This window comes from Eleutherodactylus coqui, chromosome 1 (assembly GCF_035609145.1).
Source record: "Eleutherodactylus coqui strain aEleCoq1 chromosome 1, aEleCoq1.hap1, whole genome shotgun sequence".
Lineage (NCBI taxonomy): Eukaryota > Metazoa > Chordata > Amphibia > Anura > Eleutherodactylidae > Eleutherodactylus > Eleutherodactylus coqui.
In genome coordinates, this window is record NC_089837.1 from 223202034 (window position 1) to 223228852 (window position 26819).

Below are 26819 nucleotides of genomic sequence, written 5' to 3' on the forward strand. Positions count from 1 at the left end.
CCACTCACCCATCCTTTAAAATGGGGCTTCATAAATACAGTCTAGTCAGTCACTAAGCTGCACTCTAACCCCTTCACAACGGCCGTACACATATACGCCGTGAGGGTTGCATGGAGTGGGGCGGGAACCTGTTAAACAGTTAGCTGGAGTTGGTATGGACATTATTGTACTGACCCACCGCATACAGTTCACACTGCTGTAAAAATGACATGTGAACACTGTTAAAACTAAACCCTACAAAAAATGTTGTGGTTACATTTTTTTTTATTTCCCACTATTTCAAAATGTTTTTAACTTTTTTAGCACATTACAAGGAACATTAAAGGGTACCATTAAAATATACAACTCATCTCATTAAAAACAAGCCCTCATACAGACCTATGTTGATGGAAAAATAAAAAAAGTTATGGCTCTGGGAGGATCAAAAACAAAAAATGAAAAATCTCTAGTCCTGAAGGGGTTAAACCCATCAATGGAAAATTTAACTCAACATAAAGTATCAATAAAAATGTCCTAAAACTCATTTGACATATAGTTGTGCAAAAGTGGTTCACCTTTAGTAAATAGGCCCCATTGGGGTTTTTGCTATTTTTAGTAATGCATTTTCCTCCTGTATGCGGACAGAAAATCTATACAGATGGAGGTTTATTCATTTGGGGTTCTTCTGAGAAAACATTGGAAGGTTTTCAAAACCATTTTCGGAAGCTCGGATAGATATTTACTTTTCTGAGTTCCCATCAAGGTTGTAACCTGACAGATACTGATGCACATGAGCTCAGATCCCATGAACATTTTTACTTGTGTTTCAACAAGTTTGATTCCTGGCACCACTTTATGAGTTTCCCTTCCTCCCCCACCCATCCTATGAATAGATAAAGGAGTATCTTCCTGTGCAGGGTCATACCTCCTGTTATAACAGCACCATTGTCATTAGAATGGTGGCTCAGCAGCAGAGATGGTCTCACTTGCAGGAACATGCCAAGAGATAGGGGTCTATTGCCAGGTCAACTTACTTAGATGGGAAATACAAATTTCCAAAGCCCTTACTGACAGCGCTGGAATATATGATATGCCATGCCACACATTACACAAGTTACTAATGTACTAACAACTAGAAGCAAGGCAGTTTCTAGAGAATTTGGGCAGCAGAGCAATTATCAAAAAAATTGCACCCCACCATATCAAATAATATCAAATAAAGCTGACAGCATTAATATTACTGCTGCATAATTAGATCAATGCAACTAAATATGTTTGTTATCATTTACTCCATTATATTCATACTAGGGGCATAACTACAGGAGATGTGGTTGCACCCGGGCCCAGGAGCCTTAGGGGACCCACGAGGCCTCTCTTCTCCATATAGGGAGTCCAGTACTATGAATAAAGCATTATAGTTGGGGCCTTGTTACAGGTTTTACATGGGGGCCCAGGAGCTTCAAGTTACACCTCTGTTCATAACTAAATAAAAAAAATAGAAATGTTATAGGTCTTAGAATGGAGTAATGGAAATTCAATAGTTTTTCTTTATAAATGTGTTTTTAATTGTGCAAAAGTAGTAAAAAATAAAAATACTATATAAAGTTGGCATTGCAGTAATCATGCTGATCCAGATAAGAAAGTTATCTTATTTTTACTGAATGGTGAATGCTGTGAAAACAAAATTCAAAAACAGTGGTGGAATTTCTGGACGTCCCCCCCCCCCCCCCCCCCTTCCCAAAAAAAATGTAATAAACGTTATACTGTATATGTATATATATTATATGTATTTAATATATATACAGCGTGCTACCATTAAAAAAGTAAAACTCATCCCAAATAAAAACAAGCCCCATACAGCTGTCAACAGTTTATGGCTCTCGAAATTTGACAATGAAAATCACTTGGTCCTTAAAGGCTCATGCCCACAGCCATATGCGTAAAGTGACGCAGGTCTCCTGCAGCGTTTTACACATTACAGCCCATACTCAGAGTGATTTTTTTTCAAATTCCCCACCCTTTTTATAGCAGGGATGTGTATGGAAATACTGACCGTACACAATCGATTGCGTATGGACAGCACGTCATATGGAGCCCATAGAATGATAGACAAAGAAATAGAGCATGCTGTGATTTATTTCTCTTGTGTATCAATACGCAGTGTCCACATGCAGGTGTGCATGGAAAATGAAAGTCCATCCTTGGTTAGCACCTAGCAAGAAGGGTCTAAAGAAGGACAACCTGTGGGCACCCACGGCTCACTGATGCACATAGGGACCCATCTGCTCTCATCCTACAGCCGAGCTACTGTAGTATAAACTGCTCAAAAAGTAAAGGTCTGTTTAGACCTGCCGAATTCTTGCTTGTACGAGTGCATGATGTCAGAGTTCGCTCAGGCAGCCTGTTCATACAGGCATATACATCGTCGGCTCGTTCACACAAGAAAGCATTCAGTCATTCATCTTCACTGTATAAGTTAATGAGAATGACTGAACCATCGATTTTAGACTGAACGATTAGTCAACGAGCCAACGATTATGTTTATGCCTTCATGAAATGAACAATGAACGAAAAGCAAACAATTTATCATTGACTGCATTTACACTGATTGATCATTTATTTTCATTCGTTTGAACGATTTTGTGAAGGATAATTGTTCCATATAAAAGGATCTTAAAGGGGTTGTCCCGCGAAAGCAAGTGGGGTTATACACTTCTGTATGGCCATATTAATGCACTTTGTAATGTACATTGTGCATTAATTATGAGCCATACAGAAGTTATCAGAAGTTATTCACTTACCTGTTCCGTTGCTAGCGTCCTCGTCTCCATGGTGCCGTCTAATTTTCAGCTTCTAATCACCAGATTAGACGCGCTTGCGCAGTCCGGTCTTCTTCTTTGCTGAATGGGGCCGCTCGTGCCGGAGAGCGGCTCCTTGTAGCTCCGCCCCGTCACGTGCCGATTCCAGCCAATCAGGAGGCTGGAATCGGCAATGGACCGCACAGAAGCCCTGCGATCCACTGAGGGAGAAGATCCCGGCGGCCATCTTCAGCAGGTAAGTAAGAAGTCACCGGAGCGCGGGGATTCAGGTAAGCACTGTGCGGTTTTTATTTTTAACCCCTGCATCGGGGTTGTCTCGCGCTGAACGGGGGGGCTGTTGAAAAAAAACAAAAAACGTTTCGGCGCGGGACAACCCCTTTAAAGGGGTTGTCCCGCACCGAAACGGGTTTGTTTTTTTTTCAAACCCCCCCCCCCCCGTTCGGCGCGAGACAACCCCGATGCAGGGACTTAAAAAAAAAACGCTCAGCGCTTACCTGAATCCCCGCGCTCCGGTGACTTCTATACTTACCGGTTGAACATGGCCGCCGGGATCTTCTTCCTCCGTGGACCGCAGCTCTTCTGTGCGGTCCATTGCCGATTCCAGCCTCCTGATTGGCTGGAATCGGCACGTGACGGGGCGGAGCTACACGGAGCTACACGGAGCCCCATTCAAAAAAGCAGAAGACCCGGACTGCGCAAGCGCGTCTAATTTGGCCATTCGACCATTTTAGATGGCGAAAATTAGACGGCAACCATGGAGACGAGGACGCCAGCAGCGGAGCAGGTAAGTGAAAAACTTTTTATAACTTCTGTATGGCTCATAATTAATGCACAATGTATATTACAAAGTGCATTAATATGGCCATACAGACGTGTATAGACCCACTTGCTGCCGCGGGACAACCCCTTTAAGTGCTGGCCTTGATAGAAAAGCGCAAGAACACACAGAGCATCTCAGATTGCTATATATGTGGCAGTATATCCACAGAGTGTCCATGCTGACCCACGTGCACTGTCAGAAGTGCCTACAGTGGGCACCAGTATCAGCACTGGACCATGGAGCAATGATATAAAGTGGGCCAGTCTGATGAATCACATTTTCTTTTACATCATTAGAACGGTTGGGTGTGTGTAGGCATCACTTATCTGAAGGAGAGGGGACATGGGATCGACTACAAGAGAAGGTAAGTCAGAGGAGGCACTGTGATGCTCTACACCAGGGGTGTCAAACTCATTTTCACCAGGGGCCACATCAGGTTTTTGGTGAACTTCAAAGGGCCGATTGTAAGACAGTATAGTAAGGGCTCGTTCACACAAGCGTATTTGCGTACATAATATGCAGAGAACAGAAGCCATTGATGTCAATGATTTCATTCACATGATGTACATTCTCACACAGCATGACCTATATTGTTTCAAACTACGCACCCCGATAGGCCATTGAAGTGAATGGGCCGTGCAAATACGTGGTGAATGCGCAGGAAGCCTGTGTATTCAATGCATATTTGCGCACCATCTCAGGGGCCCATCTGCGTTCTTTTCTGCGTGCCCAAATACGCAGGCATAAGCGATTTTCGATTGCGCAAATACGTAGCGTATTTGTGCGACCGAAATGCAATTACGCCCGTGTGAACGAGCCCTAATAGTGACCCCCATAGTGGTCGCAGTAGTAATAATGACTCTGATAGTGGCCCCAGTAAAAATATTGACCCCCACAGTAGACCAGTTAGTAATAGCGATCCCCACAGTGGCCCCAGTAGTAATAGCGACCCCTACAGTAATATTACTCCCTCCCAGCAGCAATATTACCCACTCCCAGCAACAATATTAACCCCCCCACACAGCAACATTAACCCCCACCAGCATTAACCCCTCCCCCTGCACCAAAATTAACCCCCTCCCAGCAACAGTATTAACCCCCACCCACCCAGCAGCAATATTAACACCCCCCCCCCTCTTCCCCTTCCCAACCCGGCAGCAATATTAACCCCCTGCCAGCAACAATATTAACCCCTCCCAGCAGCAATATTAACCCCCACCAGCAATATTACCACCCCACCCGACCCCCGCAGCAATATTAACCCCCTGCCAGCAACAATATTCACCCCCACCAGCAATATTACCACCCCACCCGACCCCCGCAGCAATATTAACCCCCTGCCAGCAACAATTTAACCCCCACCCCCCAACACACCAGCAATATTAACTCCCTCAGCCCCGGCAGCAATCAGCATTATTAACCTTCTCCCAGCAACAACAATATTAACCCTCACCCCCCAGCAGCAATATTAACTTCCCCTTCCCCAGCCATGTGCTTACCTCCACGATCCGAGGAGGAACGGTGCTGAGCCCGGGTGGCATATGAACTTTTCCCACAAGACTTCTGCACTATTGAGCAATTCCAGCAACCTGATTGGTTGTTTGGGGAATCAGCCAACCCAGACAACCAATCAGGTTGCTGGAATTGCTGACTAGTGCAGAAGTCTTGTGGAAAAAGTTCCTATGCGTCCGGGTGTGCACTGACATCAGTGAGCAGCACGACACGCTTCCTCCCTGAGTCCTCTCCTGCGGAACTGAAGAGCAGGGGACTCGGGGGAGAAGGGATCAGCGCTGTCAGTGTGATTACCAGCGGGGAGCTGCGGCACCCCAGCTGGTAATCACTACAGTGGTGAGCAGCCGTCGGCACGCCGCGGGCCACATAACACAAGGCAGCGGGCCGGATTCGGCCCGCGGGCCTTGTGTTTGACACATGTGCTCTACACAATGTTCTGTTGAGAAACACTTGGTCCTTGCATTCATGTGGATGTTACTTTGACATGTAGCAAGCAACTAAACATCTGTTGCAGACCAAGTACAACCCTTCATGGCAACAATATTCCCTATTGGCAGTGGCCTCTTTCAGCATGATAATGTGCCCAGCAAAATGGCAAAAACTGTTTTAGAATGATTTGAGGAACATGATAGAGTTCAAGTTGTTGAATGGACATCCAAGTCGGCCAGTGGAAACACTAGTCCTACTCATGGAGGCCCCACCTCACAACTTACAGGACTTAAAGGATCTGTTACTATCATCTTGGTACTAGATGAAAGACACCTCCAGAGTCTATGGAGTCTGTACTTCAATGGGTCAAGGCTGTTTTTGCACAAGGAGAGAACTGCACAATATTAAACAGGTGGTTTCAATGGATGATCAATAAATATATATTTTTTAATAAAACACAGTGTGTAAATGTAATCAAAGCTTTTTTATTTTTGGAATGCCATGAAACAGATAAAATTCTGTAGATTAATGTTTTATTGTAACAGTTTTCACTTCAGTGAAGAACTCATATGAGTCCTTTGCTCCTTCTCTACCCAGCCCCGATGCTTTCATACCACCAAAGGGTAAATTAAGGTCCCTCACTAACCAGCAGTTGGTCCATACCAGGCCTGCCTGAAGCTTCTTGGCGACACGGTGAATGCGGCCTACATCTCTTGCCCATATAGTTGCAGCTAGACCATATTTGACACCATTTGCCTTTTCAATCGCTTCTTCTTCTGTATCAAATGGAACCACACATGCCACAGGACCAAAAATCTCTTCTTGCATGCAGCAGGACTCTTCCTTTAATCCAGTGATAACAGTAGGCAACATGAAATAACCACCCTGGTTATTTTGTGGGATGTTTAAGGTATCCACACTTTCCCCACAGTTAATTGTAGCTCCTTCTGCCAAAGCCATCTTAACATAGCTCCTCACCTGGAGACAGATCATGGTGTACTGTTAGTCTTAGTCCTCTAAGGTGGGTAAGAAGAAATATGGACCTTAAGGCAGCCAAATATTCAGGAGTGTAGGGCACAGACACAAAATTTGCATCTGAGTCCTGGTACCTGAGGAAGCCCAAAGGCCCCACTGCTACATAAAAGAACATCATTCTAAATGGCTCTTTTACATATATTGCACTGGAGCCTCACGTTATTCATCTGCAAACATTGGTGCTCTTTAGGTTTAAATCAATGATGAGAATAAATCCACATTGTGTTCTACATCAAGTTCATGAGACCTAGTACCTGACATTAGTCTTAGTGAATACCTTACACCTTCTAGTTATATTCATATTCCATCCATGAAAAGCAGCACCTTCACTATTAGAATTTAGTGCAAAAGATAAAATTACCTTTGCTAAATGCATTTCACTGATCAAAGCTCCCATACTGGCTGTGGGATCAGAGGGAATGGACACCTTCCATCTTCTGGTAGCTTCCACAAACTTCTGCAAAAACTCATCATAAATTGAGCTCTGAACATAAATTCTGCTTGTACAAAGACAAATCTCTCCCTGTAAAACAATATTTATCACCATGAGAATAAATATACAATATTTTACAGGAACACACTGCAAGCTTTTATCCAAACAGCCTTTCCAACTGTCCCGTTTTTTATTGGTCCGTCCTACTATCTTTAGTGCTTTAGCACGCCCAGCGGACGTAACAGTCGGACTGGGCCAGTCCCCCGAAGGCTGCCTGTGGTTTCCCAATGGAGTAAGTGTTTCTGAGGCTTAGTGCCGCTTAGGTGTTTTGTCCATCAGTACAACTTGCCTCACTATAGCGCTGCATGTCAGCGCTACTTGCAAACCAGTCCTCCTCCTCCCTTTCTTTCCTTCTCTCTGTGCTCTGAAGTGGGCCTTAACCCTTTCCAATCCACTGTCTGACGTCTAGAGACATTCTGATTGAAGGCTGTACAGCTCCGATGTCGGAAGACATCCGGCAGGGTATTCTTACTGTATATTACTGGCTGCTCTGTTGTTTGGGGCCTCTCCAGCATGTCCCATATCGCAGTACTGGCTCTAGCCAGCCGATGGCGCCATTGTATAATGGCAGAAAGAGAACACCTCCTAGGAAACTCTTAATCCAAAATGGGATTGCAAAGCATTAAACAGTAGGGAAGGAAGCCAGGGTTTGCGCACAGTGTTGATGTGCAGTGTCAGCAATAGTAAGGTAAATTGTACTGATTGATGGAACACCCTGGTGGCCCTGGGCACCTGAAACACTTGCTTCATCTGGCCAGTCCTGCATGATTATAAAGAAGTAAAGTTTTAGTGGGGCGGGCAGCAGTGGGGAGGGAGAGAGGCATACGTAGGGATCCCAAATTACTTAGTGATGAGACCCAAGAGAGCCCAATTGGTGTATGGGCTATAGTTGCTTTGTGGAACTACTATTATTTTGTGGGAGGCAATGGAGGAGATACTGTCACTACTTCTTGTGGATTAGTGTCAGAAATTCTGCAAGCAGATTTTGCCCATTAACAGGGCTAAATCCGTGTGTGGAACCACAGAAGAATAACCGTGGATTTCTGCTGCAATTTTACAGGCAGATTGCACATGGCAAATTTCACAGCAGAATCCACCGTGTGAAGGTGCATTCAAACATAGCAGATTTGGTGCCAATTTTACCCAGTGCAAAAATCCGCACAAAAAGCTGCACCATTTGTGATGAAGTCTGCTGAGGATCCAGATCAAACGCCACATCAAATGCTGTGGAATTTGGTGCCAATTTTTCTACTGCAGAAAATTCTTATCAAATCTGCTAAGTGTCAATGCACTTATATATATATTTTTTGAGCGAGTGTGTAGATACGTTAACGGATAAGAATTCGTTACTGGGGTTTTTATGGGAAACTATATGTGACACTTTTTTCAAAGCCATAGTGTAGAGATCTGCTGAAAAAGCAAGGAGAAGAAGACATCTGGATAACAAACTCTGCAAAGGTGCGTTGTCACTAGAAGTCGTCATGGCGGATGAAGAAGAAAAGCTGAAGGACTTCAATCAGAGAAGACCTATGAGTTACTTTAGTATAAAAATGTATTCTCCCTCTGTGTTTGATGGCTGGAGAGAAGGGCTGTATCATTTTTCTGCATGCCCATGGGGGTGGGCATGCAGTTAGCCTCCCGGGAAGTGAGGTCACAGAGCAGATGCTATTTTAATTGGAGCTATAAATGGGGCACTGTTAGGAAGTGAAGCTATAGAAGGGCATTATCACTTTGTGGTGGCACTAGTACTATGAGGGGGGGTCACTGGGGTAGCAGTGGAACAGAAGACTGTGCAGAGACAAGTTGTAGTTGGAAGGAGTCTTCATGATGGTCTGGGCCCAGAAGGAGGAGAAAAAGGATGAATGTAACAAAAGAATATACCACCTGTGATCACTGGAAATATCTACACTGTAATCATTATCGCCGTATAGAGCTGCTATTTGACTATTATTTGGTGACTGCATTATTTGGAGGTATACTACCGTAGGACGGAGCTGCTATATCTGAACTTGTTGTATTATGAAAGGTGCCTTATAGAAAATATATACAGTATTGTGCACAATTGTAGGCCAATGTGGAAAAATGCTACAATGTATGAACATTTTCAGAAATAGAAGTATTTATAGCTTATTTTTCTCTGTTAATAAAATACAAAGTGAATGAAGAAAAGAGAAATCTAAATTAAATCAATATTTGGTGTGACCACCTGCTGTCAAAACAGCACCAATTCTTCTAGGTACACTTGCACAAAGTTTTTGAAGGAACTCGGCAGGGAGATTATTCCAAATATCTTGGAGAACAAACCACAGATCTCCTGCAGATTTAAGCTTACTCAATTCCTTCAATCTCTTTATGTGATCCCAGACAGACTAGATGATGATATCTGGGCTCTGTGGGGCCATATCATCACTTCCAGGACTACTTATTCTTCTTTACCATGAAGATAGTTGTTATTGACATTGGCTGTATGTTTGGGGTTGTTCTGCTGCAGAATAAGTTTGGAGCCAATCAGACGCCTCCCTGATGGTATTACATCATGGATAAGTATCTGGTTGTATTTCTCAGTATTGAGGACACCATTATTCCTGACCAAATCCCCAACTTCATTTGCTGAAATGTAGCCCCAAACTTGCAAGGAACTTCCACCATACTTCACTGTTGTCTGCCTTTTGGTGAACAAACTGCCTTCTGTTACAGTCATATCTTCCATGTTTTTGACTCATCCGTCCAGATTACTTGCTGCCATTTTCCTGCACCCCAGTTGCATAGTTAAGTCGCCTGGTCTTGTTTATACATCGAAGGTATGGCTTTCCATGAAGACCACTTCTGGCCAGACTTCAGTAAACAGTGGATGGGCGCACCTGGGTCCCACTGGTTTCTGCCAGTTCTGAGTTGATGGTTGTGTGTGTACACATACATTATATGTATATTACACAAACAAACACTAGCAGAAAGCCGGTCCCGAGACGACGACGATGACGACGACAACTCTCTCTCTCTCTCTCTCTCTCTCTCCCTCTCTCTCCCTCCCTCTCTATTGAGTTTTTTGTTAACGCGATTGTCAATGGGACCTTCTAATGTTAAAAATACAATGCAACGCACCAAAAACGCAAGTTGTGTTGCGTTTTAAACATTAGAAAGTCCCATTGACAATCGCGTTAACAAAAAACGCAAACGCAAATGTGTGGGAGCCCTAATAGTTATTTATCGTACAGAAAACATACTCAGGGCAAACCAATATGGAGGTCCCTTTGATGTGTTGCCTGCTACACAGTCAGAATTTCCTGAAATCTTCCGCAGGCTTTTCTTTTATTCTTACCCCATCTTATTAAAATATTTCTCAGTGAGGACTTAAACAGATGTGCGTGTCCCATTATGTAGTCGTGAAAATGACGGCCACGTAATGAAACGAAACAAAACTATTGATTTCAATGGTTTTGTTTTGCCTATCGAGATTCCTGTTATTAGTACAACTGAGAAAAGATAGGACTTTTTCAACTTTTTTTTTTCAAACTCATGCGCAATAGTGCAGAGTTTGAATAGTCCAAAAAAAACCTGATTCATGCGCTAATATGCTCCGTAGCACCGAGAGTATTAGTGCATGCGGCTATGTGTTTTTGCCCTCAACAACATTACAATAAAAGTGTGTTGTACGGGGTGGCCACGGAAAATTAGCCTGGCACCGCACTCTTATAAAAGTTGTCTAAAAGAAAACCTTTGTTGACCATAGCAACCAATCACAGCGCAGCTTTCATTTTAACTCAGCAGTGTAAGAAATGAAAGCTGCACTGTGATTGGCTACTATGGGCAACAAAGACAACGGAAAATGGTGCAGATTGTCCATCACGGATCAAGTACAATCGCAATAGAAAACATCAAAATCTGCACCATTGCATTCAATTGAAAGGGTGAAATCTGCTGCAGCTAGCTCCGCATTAAAAAAAACATCAAAATCAGCACCAATTGCAAGGGTTCCGTTGCGGTTCTGAAGTGGAATTTGGTGGACAGTCTGCATCATTTTCCGCTACATTGGAACATATCCTTAGACAGCTTCCATAAGAGTGTGGTGCCGGGCTACTTCTCTATGGCCCACCCTGTGGACGCTATGATAATGTGTGTGAGGCATAGCATGTAATGGTACATAATGCATAACATGAGGGCAGATAATAATTTGCTGCTCTACGCAGGACTTATCCGTTTTTCATTATTCTAAAGTTGGGAGCTAACGATTGCAGGTCCTTTAGTCTACACTGAAAACAAGACATTTGCCCTGCCTTCTGAGATAACGAAACAGCCCCCATAATCCAGGACTGTCGCACAGGACAGGGATGCACAGGGTTGGGATGCATGGGATGTCACACAGGTAGTAGAAAGTAAGCGCTATATTATAAAATTACTTATATCATATCTAAATCATCTGATTGAGGGCTTCTTCAGACAGGCATAGGTGCTAATACGCTCACCGTCACAGAGCGTATTAGCAAATGAACCTGTCAATAATCTTTTTGACAATTCAAACTATGTGCCAAGTCCTATCTTTTCTCATGCGTAGTAATATCAAACGAAAAATCAATGGTTTGTTTTGTCCCATTTTGGGGGCATGAAAACTTTCCGAAATCACGCCCATGTGTTTAAGTCCTCATCTATAAAAAAAACTTTTAATATGACTTCATTATTTTAGTTGCTCGGGAACCCAAATATAGTAAATGCCAGAATCTATCTATAGCCTCACTTTTAAGAAGATGGGAGTGCATAGGATACGATGTAGCATAGTGCCATCTTGTGGTAGAAAAGATAAAAATTGTGAGACCTTATCAGTTGATACCTTTTATTGGATAACTGTAAAAATGATGACAAAAAGCTAATTTTCAAGACTTACAGTAGAACTCTACATCACCTTTGTAGTTAGCCAACAAAAGGTATCAACTACTGTAATAGAAGTGAATAGGAGTTACACAAAGGCACTCAAATTGAACACAGGGCAATAGGTTACGTCCGAGAACTTTGGTCCACTCGACAGCTCGTCCAGGCCTCAACTAGCCCACAGTACAGAATTCCAGGCAGCGGTCTGGTACTGCCTCAAGCTAGGCCAGCAGATATCAAGGGCTTTGGCTCAGCTGTATGCTCAATGGACCCAACTCCAATCTCCAATCTCATAGAAAAGTGGGTATGACTCTTGTACTAATTATTGGATCTAAGAGTTCCTCCAAACACTCATTCACCCAACAATTGGGCAAGGTAAAGGGGCCAATGATCATCTGACGAATGAGTAAATGCTCATTCATCGTCTGACTGTTCTGACACAAGACTAATCATATTCTGTACATTATAACATAACAGGTAGTTAACAGTCTATACTCCACAGTATCTGCAAATAAACATGGTTAGCACATATGAAGTAGGTGGGTGGTATGTGTATGGCGCAGTGGTGCCAGGCAGTGGTGCAGGCAGCACTTTTTCAATCAAGAATAACTTTACTGAACAAAATGTAATTTGCATCATTCTTCCCCTCAGGAGGGTATTTGTACTTGAGTGTCATGTAATAACTCGGATTAGCAACATTACAGATATATTTATCTACATCGGTGCCACAAGGGACTGCGAACTTGTAACTATCATCTGCGTCACTTGTCGCTTTATAATTTCAGAGCACTGCAGTATGTCAGGAACCACCCAGACTCAGTGCACCATAGATGCAACAGTCTGGGGTACACACTACTTTGGGATGGGTGCGTCGCTTGAGGGACAGGTTGAATTTGGACAGTTCTGGCATTCTTGTCCTTGTAATACTGCATACCTAGTTATATTCAGCTTTACTATCATTAGTTAGTTCGTAAAGACTGGCATCTCTTGTTCCATGATGTGCTCAGTTTTGTGCACCCAAAAGTAGTCACTATTGGTTCTGTGAATTAGTCACACCAAAGATGACAGCTGTGGCTAGAAAGTCATACGTCCAACCCCACTGATCTTATCCAGTGACAAGTCCTCTTTGTATGAATTGAGCATACACAAGAATGAACCCGTTTCAGTCGTAAGATCTCTGCCATCTGGTGGTCACTGGTGGTACAGCATTTGTTCTATCTGTCTGTCTGTCTTGAAACCTCTTTATGACAACCACCGAAAATTGCATTAAAATGGTTTTCTGTGGGCAAGGGGTCCTCCCAAAGAAGATGGTCAGTATGCATAACATACAGTATGGTGGAATTGCAAAATCTATAGCAGGAAATCTGGTCTGGATAAGGGGAAGGTCTTCTTAAACATGAACTTTTAGAAAGATATCACCAGGGAAAGGCTGGCAAATGTTAGCCTGGGGGGCAAGCACACAGCATTGTCCCATAAGTAGTAGCCCACCCTAAGGGTTAAAGCATACGGTACAGCTGGTTACACGCAGCCAAACCATGCCCACCTATCAATATTGTGCACAGATGGTTGTTGTCTGGCATGTGCAGCCAGTTGCAAGATGTGTTTTAACTCATATGGTGTGTTCACATTTTGGTGCAGATCTGCAGCAGATTTCATCTTTTCAATTGAATTTAAATTGAAGAAGTGAAATGTGCTGCGAATCTGCAACAAAATCTGCAGGAAATGAGTGACGTGTGAACACACCCTTAGAGCATATCCACACATAGTGGAGATGGTGCAGATTTTGATTTGGTTTGTGACATGGAAATGACACATATTTTCATTTCAGCTTACCCTTACCCTTAACTTGTTTACCTATTTAATATTAATAGGGCACCAGAACTAACCTCAAGCACCAGAATGACAATCAGAACTTAAATACAGCCTAAAAACAAAGCTCAAACATAAATATTGCAAAAGAACAAGGCTCATACCATACATATGGCACCAGAACCTGACTTATATGATTAATACAGTATCAGCACCAAGCGCATACCATACTTATAGCACCAGAACCAATATCTAGCCTTGTCCAAGTAATAGTGACCCCCTCCCACCCCTGGCCCCCTCTAAGTAATAGCGACCCTTCCTTTGTGTACCCTAAAAAGAATTTGGATCCCTCCTCTATGGCCCCTATAGATAAATAGTGATCCCTTCTTCTGTGGCCCCAATAGATAATAGTGAATCCTCCTCTGTGACCCTATAGATAAAAATGACCCCTTCCTTTTTAGCCCCTATAGTTAATAGTAACCCCTCCTGTGTTGCCCCTATAAAAATAGTGACCCCCATAGCTCCATGTCAACATCTCTATCTTCTTTAGCTCACTCATTGTGCCGGACACAACGTGCTCTTGTCACCCCTGACTTCTCCCTGATTTCCTGCACACACTGTAAGAGAAGAAATAGGCGAGGAGTCAGGGGGCTCTTAATAGAACGTGCTGTGTCTGGCGCACTAAGCGAGACGGCTTACTTGTGCTGTTGCCCCTGGCCTTTGCCTGGGACTACCATCCCCAGGATTCTGGGACACCATGCAATGCTTGCCATGAGTTTAACATTTAACAAGTTGTGTAGCCTTGCAAGCCAAATGCTCACTGAGAGAACAGCCAGGGGGGCTTATGTTCCCCTGCCCCCCCCCCCCCCCCCCAGCCCAGCCCGTCCCTGAGTATCACTCTATTTATCTTTTATCTATCATTACTTGGTTTTTTTCTAGAGCAGGGGTGTCAAACTTATTTTCACGGAGGGCAACATCAGGCTTATGGTGACCTTCAAAGGGCCGATTGTAAGACGGTATAGTAAGGGCTCGTTCACACAAGTTTATTTGCGTACATAATATGCAGTGAATAGAAGCCATTGATTTCAATGAGTCATTCACATGATGTATATTTTCACACAGCATGACCTATTTTGTTATGTACTAATACGTGGTGGATGCGCAGGAAATGTCACTCACCTGATTAGAAAAGCTTGACCTTACAGTGGTAGTGACACATTCTTCTAAGTTTGCATCTTCAAAAACAATAGCTGGATTCTTCCCTCCGAGTTCTAATGACAGCTTTTTGCAATATGGAGCACTTTTTTCTATTATACGCTGCGCAGTTACGGTACTTCCGGTAAAGGAGATAATAGGTACGTCAGGATGACAGACCAGAGCTTCCCCTGTTCTTGGACCTGTACCAAACACCATATTAACAACTCCAGGTGGGAAACCTTGAAGATATAAGAATATGAAAGATTAAATGTAATTACTGGGAAGCCCTAAGCAACATTTCCACCTGGAATAGCAATACTCATCATAAATAACATGAGACCCCACCTACTTATTTCATGTTCATTGCTGATGTAAGATCAAGTAGTACAGTAGCCACTGGAGATGGAGCCCTAACAACTCCACTTTACCAAGAGCAAGCCACAAGAGGATGAAATGGTCATTTTGTTACCAATATCTGTGGGGTCTCACCCCCTCGATCATCAGCAATAATAGGATGAAGGGGCCACAGGATTTATTAACACAAGCACAGAATCTTATCTGTATGGGAACTGTGCATGGTACTGTACATCAGTCCTATTCAAGTGAAGAAGACTGCTGCAATACCAGTTAAACACTACGCTTCTGAAAACAATAGAGATGCATGGCACTCATTTGTGCACCTCAACACCTTAGGGCTCTTTCCCACGAGCTTATATCGTCTGGCCGTTTTCACGGCCGGCTGTTATACGCTGTGATCTGATGCATTGGATTCCAGTGCATCAGATCACATGGCCGTATTCCTGAGATGTAAAAGCACCCAGACGACCAATATAGCGCTGGGTGTTTTTATGTCAGGCCCAAAAGATAGTCCTGGAACTATCTTTTGGGCCGAATACATCGGCCGCTGCATGGGCTCCTCTGGGAGGAGCCATGCTGCTAAACTCCCTCCCTCTGCTCTCCTCCCCCTGTGCAGGCTCACCTCTCTTCTCCTCCCCGCTCGTTGTTTGCAATGGGAGGGTGGACAGGGGCGGTGCTAAGCACCGTCCTGTCCCGCCTCGTCCCATTGCTGGCTGTGGACAAGGGATGGGATGTGGGCAGATGTAAGCTCCCGCCTTCTCCCCGCCCCTTGTCTATAGCCATCAATGGGAGGAGACGGGATGGAATGGCGCTTAGCTACACCCCTATACCACCCCCTCCGATTGCAAAGAACAAGCGGGGATGGTGGTCTTGGCATATATGCGGGACCCATGCTGTCTGAACGGGCGCACAAACGTTTGATTTGTGCGCCTGTTCACCAGTTTTATCTCTCCCAACGTAGCTTATATCGGCCGGCTGTGGAAACGGCAGCTGATATACGCACATGGGAAAAAAGCCTGGATCCTACGATGAGTGGGGTTTCCCCACCAATAAAGCATTGATGGCCAATCTTATGCCGGAAAGGCCTAAATCCTGGAAAAAACAGCCATCATCTTCTTGCATACAGAAAGCTCGGGTTATGTCCGCTCAAAGCCTACCAATAAAGTTCCAAGAAAAAGTAAGTGAATCCTTTGGCATTACCTGGATTTCTGCAATGACTGCTAAAAAAAAAGCGGTCTAGAGGGGGCAGAGCCAGCCGACACTGGAGCAAGTCGCTTAGAAGAGAGGCTCCCGCGGCAACGGCTTAAGCAAGGCAGATACCGGCAGGCAAAACAACGCTGGCAAGAAGTATGGGGCGCAGGAGAGCCCAGAGTACCCCAGGGCACCCGCTGGGGAAAGACAGAGGTGGCCTAGACCACTTTCTGCGGCCGCAGAGAGACGAATCCGACCGCCGCGGCGATTCCAAAATGGCGCCGGCAGGGGAGGAGGGCGGGGAACGCGGCATGCAGGCAAGAGAGAGCTCCGGGGACAGAGCGGCGGGGGAGGAAAACCCCGCGACAGCCAGCGGCAGCCAAGCCTCACCGGAGAGAAGGGAGCTGCATCCACAGCCACAAGAGCCCCACAGCACGCAGAGGAGGGAGAGCAGCGCTCAACACCGGGAGAGCCACCCCACAGGTCAGTCTTCACCCCTGCACACAGCAGCCCAGAGCCCTATGAGCCAGGACATCAGCCCAGGCAGCCAGAGGGGAGATAGGGGAGAATTTATGAGCCCCTCAGACACCCCCACCAGGCACCTACATGCACCCAGACAAGGAGGCAATGCTCAGCCTAGCCCCACAAGCCAAAGTGAGAGAGAAGAGGAGTGGGACTGGAGGGCTCACCTGCGTTCCCTCCCCACCAAGGGGGATTTAGACTGTGCACTACACAAGCTTGAGACATCCCACAAAAGGGACATATCCGTCCTACAAAAGGATATAATTCATGTGGGCCAGCGCCTGACAGAGGTGGAAGATATGCAAGACAAAATATTAGAAACAGTCGATTCCCACAGAAAAGTTATTCAAATGCAGTCCGCGCAGATTGCGGAGTTATCGGTCCACCTGGACGATTTGGAGAATCGCCACAGGAGGAATAATCTGCGCATCAGGGGCCTAAGTGAAAAGGTGGAAAGTGCGCAACTGGAAGCGTGGGCCCAAAAATTTTTCAATGACATTTTGCAGAGGCCGGCAGATAAACCCATCGAAATTAATAGGATCCACCGCACCCTGGGCCCGAGGTCCCTCGACCCGGCAAGACCACGAGATATCCTGTGCAGGATCCATTTCTTCCAGGAAAAGGAACTGATCATGCGCAAAGCTAGAGAGGCTGGGGAGCTGACCTTCCAAGGCTCCACCATCCTACTGCTCCAAGACCTGTCAAGGCGTACTTTACAACTCAGAAAAGCGCTGAGACCACTGTTGATAGCACTAAGGGAGAATGACATACAATATCAGTGGGGCTACCCTTTTCAACTTCTGGCACGTAAGGGAAACAAAAGGGTCTCTTTCAGATCACTAGGAGACCTGCCGGGCTTCTTGGGCTCCCTCGGTCTCCCAATGATAGCACTCCCAGAGTGGCCTCGCCAAGAGGGGGTGCTGGAACCAGCTTTGCGCTCCTCATGGCAGAAAGTTGGAGATAAAGCGAAACGCTGACGCAAAGCGACATCTCACCTAATCTTCTAATGTTATGCAATGTTTGCCTGTATGCTTTCTGGGTTCTTGTCTGCTTTATATCTTAGGACCTACTACGACGCGAACCCTCTGCTTTAGATAAACAGTCCTGTGCCGGTAATGCCTTATTTTCATGCAATACCTATGTCATATAGCCGAAGCCGCTTTTCCTGTTGGTTCTCCCCGCCCCTCCCTAGGGGTAGTAGCCTATGTGCTATACAGAAATGTTATTTCACTTACTCTACATTTTGTGCCTGGTTAAGCCGAAAGGCACCAGGCCCCAAGTTTGCGTGTTTGTCCCCCTCCCCCCCCTTTTCCCTACCCTCCTCTTGTTCAACCCTATCGGGGTGTGGGCCCCACGAGGTAACAAGCCTTTGAATGATCCCGATAAAAATGGCTAATGTTTCTTTCTGTACATACAATGTAAAAGGCCTTAATACACCGGAGAAGAGGAACCAGATCCTCTATCACATGCATAAGAAAAAGGTCATGGTCGCCATGTTGCAGGAAACCCACTTTAAGGTGGACGGAGTCCCGCGTTTATCTTCCAAATACTATACTACATGGGTACATAGCCCTCACCCCACGAAAAAAGCAGGTGGGGTATCAATAGCGTTACACAAGTCCCTGCAGTATGTTGTCCTAGAACACGAGACAGACCAGGAGGGCCGCTATATTTTCTTAAAATTGGAAGTAATGGGCATGATATTATCGTTCGCTAACATCTACTTTCCCAACCAGGGTCAAGTCGCTTTCGGGACGTCCACCTTGCGAAAACTAGACACTTTTGCAGCTGGCTCCAGAGTGATAGTAGGAGGAGACCTGAACATGGTGATGGACCCGGAGGTGGACACATCGGCGGGTAAGTCCCCCATCTCACACACAGCACGGAGGGCACTGAAGCGGGAACTGGATAGAATGCACCTTGTGGACTTGTGGCGAATCTTACACCCGGGTGTCAGGGACTACAGCTTCCACTCAGCGGCTCACAACACTTACAGTCGCATAGATCACATTCTAATCTCGCATAGTCTCCTCGACCAGAAGCCAACATGCTCGATAGGTCCGCTTCTCTGGTCCGATCACGCCCCAATATACGGGGAGTTGGCGGACATGGGAAGGCGGACCTTCACAAACCAATGGAGACTCAACGAGAATCTCCTTAACGACGCACTCTGCATCGACGAAATTAAAAAAACAATCGCGGAATTTGAGGAGATACACAGAAATGACACAACGGGAACCCCTGTGAAGTGGGAGGCCTTAAAATGCGTTATGAGGGGGGTATTCATCTCGCATGGAGCCCGGCTCAAGAAAGACAGATCGGCCAAGTTACAGAAGCTTATGAGAGAGTTGGCCGTGAAGGAGTCCCTAAATAAGGGCCATCCCCTAGACGCAACTAAGGCGGAGATATCCGCGATCAGACACCAAATCCTACAAATCCTAGACCAAAGATCACTAGGGGCCAGAGATAGATTACGCAGAGGCATCTTCGAGTATGGCGACAAGTGCGGGAGGTGGCTATCCGGAACACTACACCCGAGAGCGCCCATAAACCACATCCCTAAAATACAAACAGCAGGAGGGGTTGCCCACTCAACCTCTGAGATATTGGAGACATTCCGCTCCTATTATAACGACCTATATAATTTAAAACAGGACCCTGAATCAACAAACAACACAGGCGATGACGGTACACGAGAGTATCTTAATAACTACGCCCCAAAACACGTGGACCCATCCGAGTTCGGAGACATGGAAGATGATTTTTCATAGCCTGAATTGTCTGCCCTAATAAAGGAACTCAAAGCAGGCAAGAGCCCGGGCCCGGATGGGTTCACCCCCAAATTCTATAAAATGTTCCGGGAGGAGATCTCCCCACTGATGATGGGGGCTTTTAATGCGGTGAATAGAGGCTGCACTTTCCCACCCCAGGCGCTGCAGGCCCACATAGTGGTCATACCCAAACCGGGGAGAGATCCCACGGTTTGCAGCAATTATAGACCCATTTCCCTTATAAACATAGATATCAAGCTCTTCGCCAAACTGATCGCGACCCGTATTCAACCCTTCATCACGAGGCTAATTCATAGGGACCAGGTAGGGTTTGTCCCGGGAAGGGAGGGCAGGGACAACCTAATCAAATCCACGTCTCTAATGTCGAGGGCTAGAGGGGCAGGGGCTCCGCTTTGCCTCATGGCCGTCGATGCAGAAAAGGCCTTTGACAGGGTGAGATGGAGCTTTCTAGAGGCTACCCTGAGGAGCGTGGGACTGGGACCACGCATGAGGGATTGGATATCGGCCTTGTATAAAGATCCCACAGCTAGAGTGAGGGTCAACGGGGCACTGTCAGACACCATCCGTATCCACAACGGAACAAGGCAAGGATGCCCGCTGTCACCCTTCCTTTACATTCTGACTATGGAACCGCTTGCTAACGCCATTAGAGAAAATAGGTCCATCAGAGGGGTTGAAGTGGGACATGTGGATCATAAATTATCCTTGTTTGCGGATGCCCTTCTGGTCTATCTATCCTGCCCAAGCGTGGGCATCCCAGTTCTCTTACAAGAGTTCAACAGATTTAGCAAAATAAGCAATTTCAAAATAAACTTACAAAAGACAGAGATCCTAAATGTGTCGATTCCCCAAGAGGAGGAACTAAGGTTGAAGGGGCAGTTCCCATTCAAATGGCAGGGCAACGCGATAAAATACCTAGGAGTCCAACTCCCAGCAGACCCCGCCCGCACGTTCGATTTAAACTACAAACCATTTCTAACAAACATAGAAAAAGATCTAAATAAGTGGAACCCCCTATTTCTGTCCTGGAGTGGTAGAATTAATACAGTCAAGATGGTATCGCTCCCAAGATTCCTCTACCTATGCCAAGCCTTTCCCATCAGACTAAGCAGACAATACCTATTACACATACGGTCCCTAATCACCAAATTTGTCTGGAGAGGGCGCAGGCCCCGTCTAAAATATAGCACGCTGGTCAGAGCAAAGGAGATGGGAGGCCTTAGCCTGCCAGACTTCGCCCTTTACTACAAGGCCAATATAGCAAAATGTGTTCTCAACCTCCTCAAACACAGTGAGTCTAAAATATGGGTTGAGCTGGAAACTGAAACGGAGCCAGTGGCAACTCAAGGGGCATTTTGGATACCGGGAGGCTTACTTAAAGATAACCCCAAATTATCTCCTTTGATGAGGCAACTAGTAGACGCGTGGTCGAGCTTCGTTAGGCGGAACGGGATGGTCACGGTTCCGGGGCCTCTTACCCCAATCCTGGCCAACCCCCAATTTAAAGCCTTAGAACAAAACAGATCCCTAATATTAACCCCTGAGACGAGAGTGCCACGAGTGAGAGACATTTCAAATCAATCGGGGCTCAAACCCCTAACAGAGTTCTTCACAGAGACACGGACACCTTCAGGAGCATGGATGGTATACTTGCAACTGAGGGGCTCGCTGGACTCCCTGACACCCGGGTCGAACCTAGCTAAAGCCCTCACTCCTTTTGAGAAATTATGCATGTCACCAGAATCCCCTGAGCACATAATTTCCCTACTATACAAGATACTGCTGGACGGTGAGATGGGGGACGAACCCCCGGGGTATGTAAAAACATGGGAGAACGAGCTGGGGAAGGGTTTCCCTGCAGACCTCTGGCAGAAGTCCTTTGTACTAACTCATAAAGGTACAGTTTATTCTAGGCTACAAGAATTAAACTACAAGGTCCTGTCACACTGGTACACGACGCCGGAAAAGGTACACAAAATGTTTCCTCAATCCTCCACCTCATGCTGGAGATGCTCCGGGGGTAGAGGCAACATGGTACACATATGGTGGGATTGCCCCCCGGTCGCGACACTGTGGAGAGACGTGGAGTCGCTGTACAACAATTTGTGTAGGGCAGATGAAGTGTTCACGCCCGAGATGGCCCTGTTATCTATGTACCAGGGACCCATAGCGCATGTAAGAAAAGGTCTATTGGGATTCTTTATTCTGGCAGTCAGGCAAATTATCCCAAGGTTCTGGAGAGCCACCACGGGACCGGCAAAAATCCATTGGGTGGAGGCAATGAACACGTTGGCCAGGTATGAGGAAATGAGGGCGGAAGAGGAGGCCCTGGTGGAGAGGTTCTATGCAACCTGGCGGCCATGGCTGGACTTTAGGTCTTCCCCCGGAATGGGGGAGTGGATTACCCGATCACGGGTGGTTACGGGTAGACAACACACAAATATTGAACCACAGGATGTGGGGTGAGACGGCCAGCTCCTGGAACAGAGGGGAGGAGACGCGTCTTATTAGAAACCCGATCCCCGGTCAGGAAGCACATGGCACGACAACTGAAATATGAAACGGCGATGTTATAACCTTAGCTTCTAGCAGCCCACACCCCCCTCCCCCCCTTCCCCTCCCGCCCAACCCCTTCCAACCCACTATCTCGCTCCTCGGAGCACTATTTTTGGTTATATATTTTTCTGTTCTGTTTTGTTTGTCTGTTCGTCTCCCACCTCCTCCTGGACCCCTAACACGAAGGGGGACGGAGTTTTCTCTTTAAAAGAAAAAAGGAGACAGAGAGAGATCACTGGTAGGCTCCATGGAGGAGAGAGGGGGAGCCGGAAAGCGGATGCACCTTAAAGTTCATACATATCTGTAATGCATCAAAATATGAAAAGCATCTTGAAATGTGTATTGTTTACCCTCTGTTCCAATAAAAACCTTTTGAACTAAAAAAAGCGGTCTAAATGTTGTCTAGGACACATGTATAGACATACACAAACTAACTAAACTGATAACACACAAGCAGTTGTACCATTTATGTCTCTTATTGAGCACATGCAGCAGCTATTCCCAGAGCAGGGAGAAAAAGTAAGTGAACCCTTCAATTTATTAACCTGTAGATCCCCTTTTAGCAGTAATCCACTCTAACCAAAATTTTCTTGTGCTTGCAAGTAAGATTTGCATAATGCTGAGGAGGAATTTTAGACCATTCCTTCCTGCAAATGTGTTTCAGATCAATATTTCTGGAATGTCTTTGTGGAACAGCTCTCTTGAAATCATGCCACAGGATCTCTATGGGATTAAGTTTAAGCCTCTGATTTGGCCATTCCAAAACTTTTTTAAGCATTATTTTGTTGATTTACTTTTGTGTCTTGGACAATTGTCTTGCTGCACCACCCAACATCACTTCAGCTTGAGGTCATGAATTAGTGCCCTTGGATTCTCCTGTAATATATTTACATATATTGTTCCCTCAATCATCACAAGGAGTCCAGGCCCCCAAAAGAGCAAAGCAGCCCCAAATCATGATGCCCCCTCAAACAATGCTTCACAGCTGGGATGAGGATTTACTATTGGATAGAGGTTTTTGCATTTTGTAGAGTCTTCTGTAGGTCTTTTGCTGTTACCCTTGGGTTCTTTCCCACCTCTTTCAGCATAGTATGTTGTACTCCTGGAATGATCTTATCAGGACGTTCACTACTAGTGAGAGTAGCAACAGTTCCACATTTTTTCCACATGAAGATAATTATTCTAACTGTGGATTGATCTGCATCCAGGTCTCTAGCAATGCTTTATAGCCTTTTCCATCTTCTGGCATCTCTATAACAGATTGGTTGTCTGATGGGTCTGTCTCTAGCCCCTCTCCTGAACGATTTAAGTTAATTTATGGTCAAAGCAAAGTTCAACTTTGACCGCCTTTGGTTTCTGTTTCTATTGTATGTTGCAGCCATGGTTTAATGTGTACCTATGGATTTCTTTTCGGAAGTGCTAACCTATTTTATCCGTTTTTTGTACAAATATTGTGGAGTTTTGGCTGCCTCCACCTGGTCAGGCATGCCCACCGCCCATTTACCCTCTGTCCCTCCTACTGGACCATATGAATGGTATCCTACCTTTCCAGGTTTTATTTGTAGGCTTAGCCCCGAGAGAGGAGCATTTTTATAGGTAGGTACATAACTCTTTTATGCCCAGGTATTTACTCTTAACCTGGGCTTTTTTCCCAGGTTAAGAGTAAACCACCTGGTATTAGCGTTAGGACCCATCTGAGAGCTTGGTCACCTGGACATTAGTAGCTGGGCCAATATGATTTGATCAAATTATATATCAAGAATCTTGCATTATTTAATGTGGTTAGTGTATTTATTATAGGTAGGTATATTTCTGATAGGAAATGTATTTTGTGTGCTGTTGCCACTTTTTGGTTTCGGATAGCACAGCGGAATTCGACCCTATGCCCGGCTGGTGACCCCCACATACCTGTCTGCAGCCTTCATAATCTGTACTGTTGATGTGCAACCGGTGCACATGCACAGTACAGATTATGCGGCGCCGTTACTACGCAACGACGATTGCTGAAGGGCCAAAGCGGCGGACTGCTTTTTTATCGACTTCAATGGAAGCCGTCCGCATGGAAGCCGCACAGAATCACAGCATGCGATTTCTCCTCCACGAGCGGAAAATTGCAATCAATTTCTGCTTGTGTAGAGGAAATCACATTTTGCCATAGCATGCTATGGGCGGTATTTTCTGTGGAATCCAGAGGCGGACGCCCTCTCTGGATTCCACAATGCAAATATGCGCGTGTTTGAACGAGCCAACAATGTATTTGCCTGTCTAAATAGACTGCATGAGCGAAAAAGTGAACTCTGACACCATTCACTCGATCAAACAATAAAACGGCTCATCTAAAAGTTAAGGCCCATTTACACTCAAAAGCGATAGTTTGAGCGATAATCGTTGCGTCTAAATGCACGGCCACTGTGCACTTTTCGTGCACTGCTGGTTGATCCTTGTTCAGCTTTATCAGCAGTTCTCTGTGGGTAGTGCTGATAGCATTGTTTACTGTCAGAGAATAAACGATCTGAGCACAGATCCTTCTGGATATTAAATGCATTCAGCTGAGGCTTCATTTGCACACTAAATAGCTATTAAGTAGCTAAGTATCTACTTAATAGTTTATGCTAAATGATCGCTCAAAGTTGTCACTCAAACTGTCGTTTGAGCGATTTTTGAGCGATCATCGCTCCATGTAAATGGGCCTTAAGACTATATACGTAATTTTCCTGGCTCAGAGTATACTATAATTAAAGGGGTTGTCTCGCGGCAAGCATCAAAATTTTACCTTACCCCATTCCCCCTGTCACCCCCCTGGCATAAAATAGCAATTTAAAGCGGTTTTTAAGCCGCTTGCTACTCACCGATCCGACGAAATAAGGAGTTATAAAAATCTTCTCCTAAGATGGCCGCTGGTCCTTTCCCAGGGATGCACTGCGGTTTTCTCCCATGGTGCACCGCGGGTCTTCTCCCATGGTGCACCATGGGCTCTGTGCGTTCCATTGCCGATTCCAGCCTCCTGATTGGCTGGAATCGGCACACGTGATGGGGCGGAGCTACGATGACGACGCGGTGACCAGCTCTCCGGCACGAGCGGCCCCATTCACCAGGCAGAAGACAGCACAGCGCAAGCGCGTCTAAAAACGCCAGAAGACAGCGAAATTAGATGGATCCATGGCGACGGGGACGCTAGCAACGGAGCAGGTAAGTGAATAACTTCTGTATGGCTCATATTTAATGCACGATGTACATTACAAAGTGCATTAATATGGCCATACAGAAGTGTATAACCCCACTTGCTGCCGCGAGACAACCCCTTTAAGTTCCGAAGGTGTGATCATTTCCCACTCCTCAGTCTCACATTTCCTACCTTTAATTACCTGCAGATGTGTAAGATAAACATCAGAGGGTCTATGAAACTAAAATCCTTTGTTTTGAGCAGTGGTCAAATAGGTCAAAGGTGGTCAACAGATCCTAAGAGGTTCTCTATGCAAAACTGGTGAAAAATTCATATGAAATTATTGGTAAAGTTCTAGTTATATCATATAACTATAGGAGGGCATATGCTAAGATCCAAAAGATTTAAAAGTCCATACTTCCTTTTGTCTGAAGCACATTTGGCTAAATCTTCTCTTGTTACCTGACTATTCCTACGTTTACATGGAACGATGATATCATTAAAACAAAATTGTTCAAACGCGAAAGTGCATGATGGTTCGTTCTACATGTAAGCCAATGACAAATGAGAATCTTACACTTTTCATTTGTTGTTCAGTTTCTGCAGGCATAAAATTCGCAGTACAGATTAAAGAAAAGAAAAGCAGGTACGCGCGAACGCCACTGCTGCCAGGGCCTGATTCCACTGCCGGATTCCACATGTGGAATCTGACCTGCCCATGTCAGGTGTAGTGGCCCGGTGGATCCTCCAGAACAGTCACATCAACACTTGCCCTGTCACACCTGTCTATGGACCTGCCTCAGGCATAGAAGGTGCCAAACATCAGAGAAACCCTGTTTCTCCCCCTCTTCTAAGCCTGGAGCTTGGTTCTGGCATTAGCTGGTTGCTTATTGGCTAATTGTCAAGTTCACAGTGAATGGAGCAGAGTCCAGGGTGGATAGAATTCACAGAGAGCCCCTATGCAGAGTGGGAGGAGAGAAGAAAAGTGTGGGAACTGAGAGAAAAAGAAGGGAGAAGAGAGAGAGTGAGCGTGGAAAGTTGGAGTTAGGCATTGGAGGAGAGAGGTTGTGTGAGAGTTGGCTGCAGCAAGTCATGTCGGAGAAGGAGAAGGTGTTCATACAGGAGAGAAAGCAGCATCTTTACAAGTCTTCCTGAGGGTTAGCGAGGTCCCTTTCCGTTCCCTTGGTGTTCCACGGCAGAGAGGAGGAGAGAGTATCCAAGGTCGATCTTCCACTAAAACAGTGAATCTAAAGCTACCCGGTGAACTCAAAGCCAGAATTAG

The 26819-nt window shown here is 45.5% G+C and overlaps 1 protein-coding gene across 1 annotated transcript in view; it reads right to left on the reverse strand.

Annotated features, from left to right (window-relative positions):
• Positions 1 to 6024: 6024 nt before the first annotated feature.
• The window catches only part of ALDH8A1 (aldehyde dehydrogenase 8 family member A1), a 30698-nt gene continuing 9903 nt past the window's right edge, over positions 6025 to 26819 (reverse strand). Inside the window, exons 5-7 of the mRNA XM_066590953.1 lie at positions 14939 to 15195; positions 6956 to 7117; positions 6025 to 6537 (exon numbers count right to left, since the gene is read on the reverse strand). Of these exons, the coding sequence (XP_066447050.1) occupies positions 6085 to 6537; positions 6956 to 7117; positions 14939 to 15195 (872 nt within the window). The 3' untranslated portion in view covers positions 6025 to 6084. The remainder of the gene's footprint in view (positions 6538 to 6955; positions 7118 to 14938; positions 15196 to 26819) is intronic.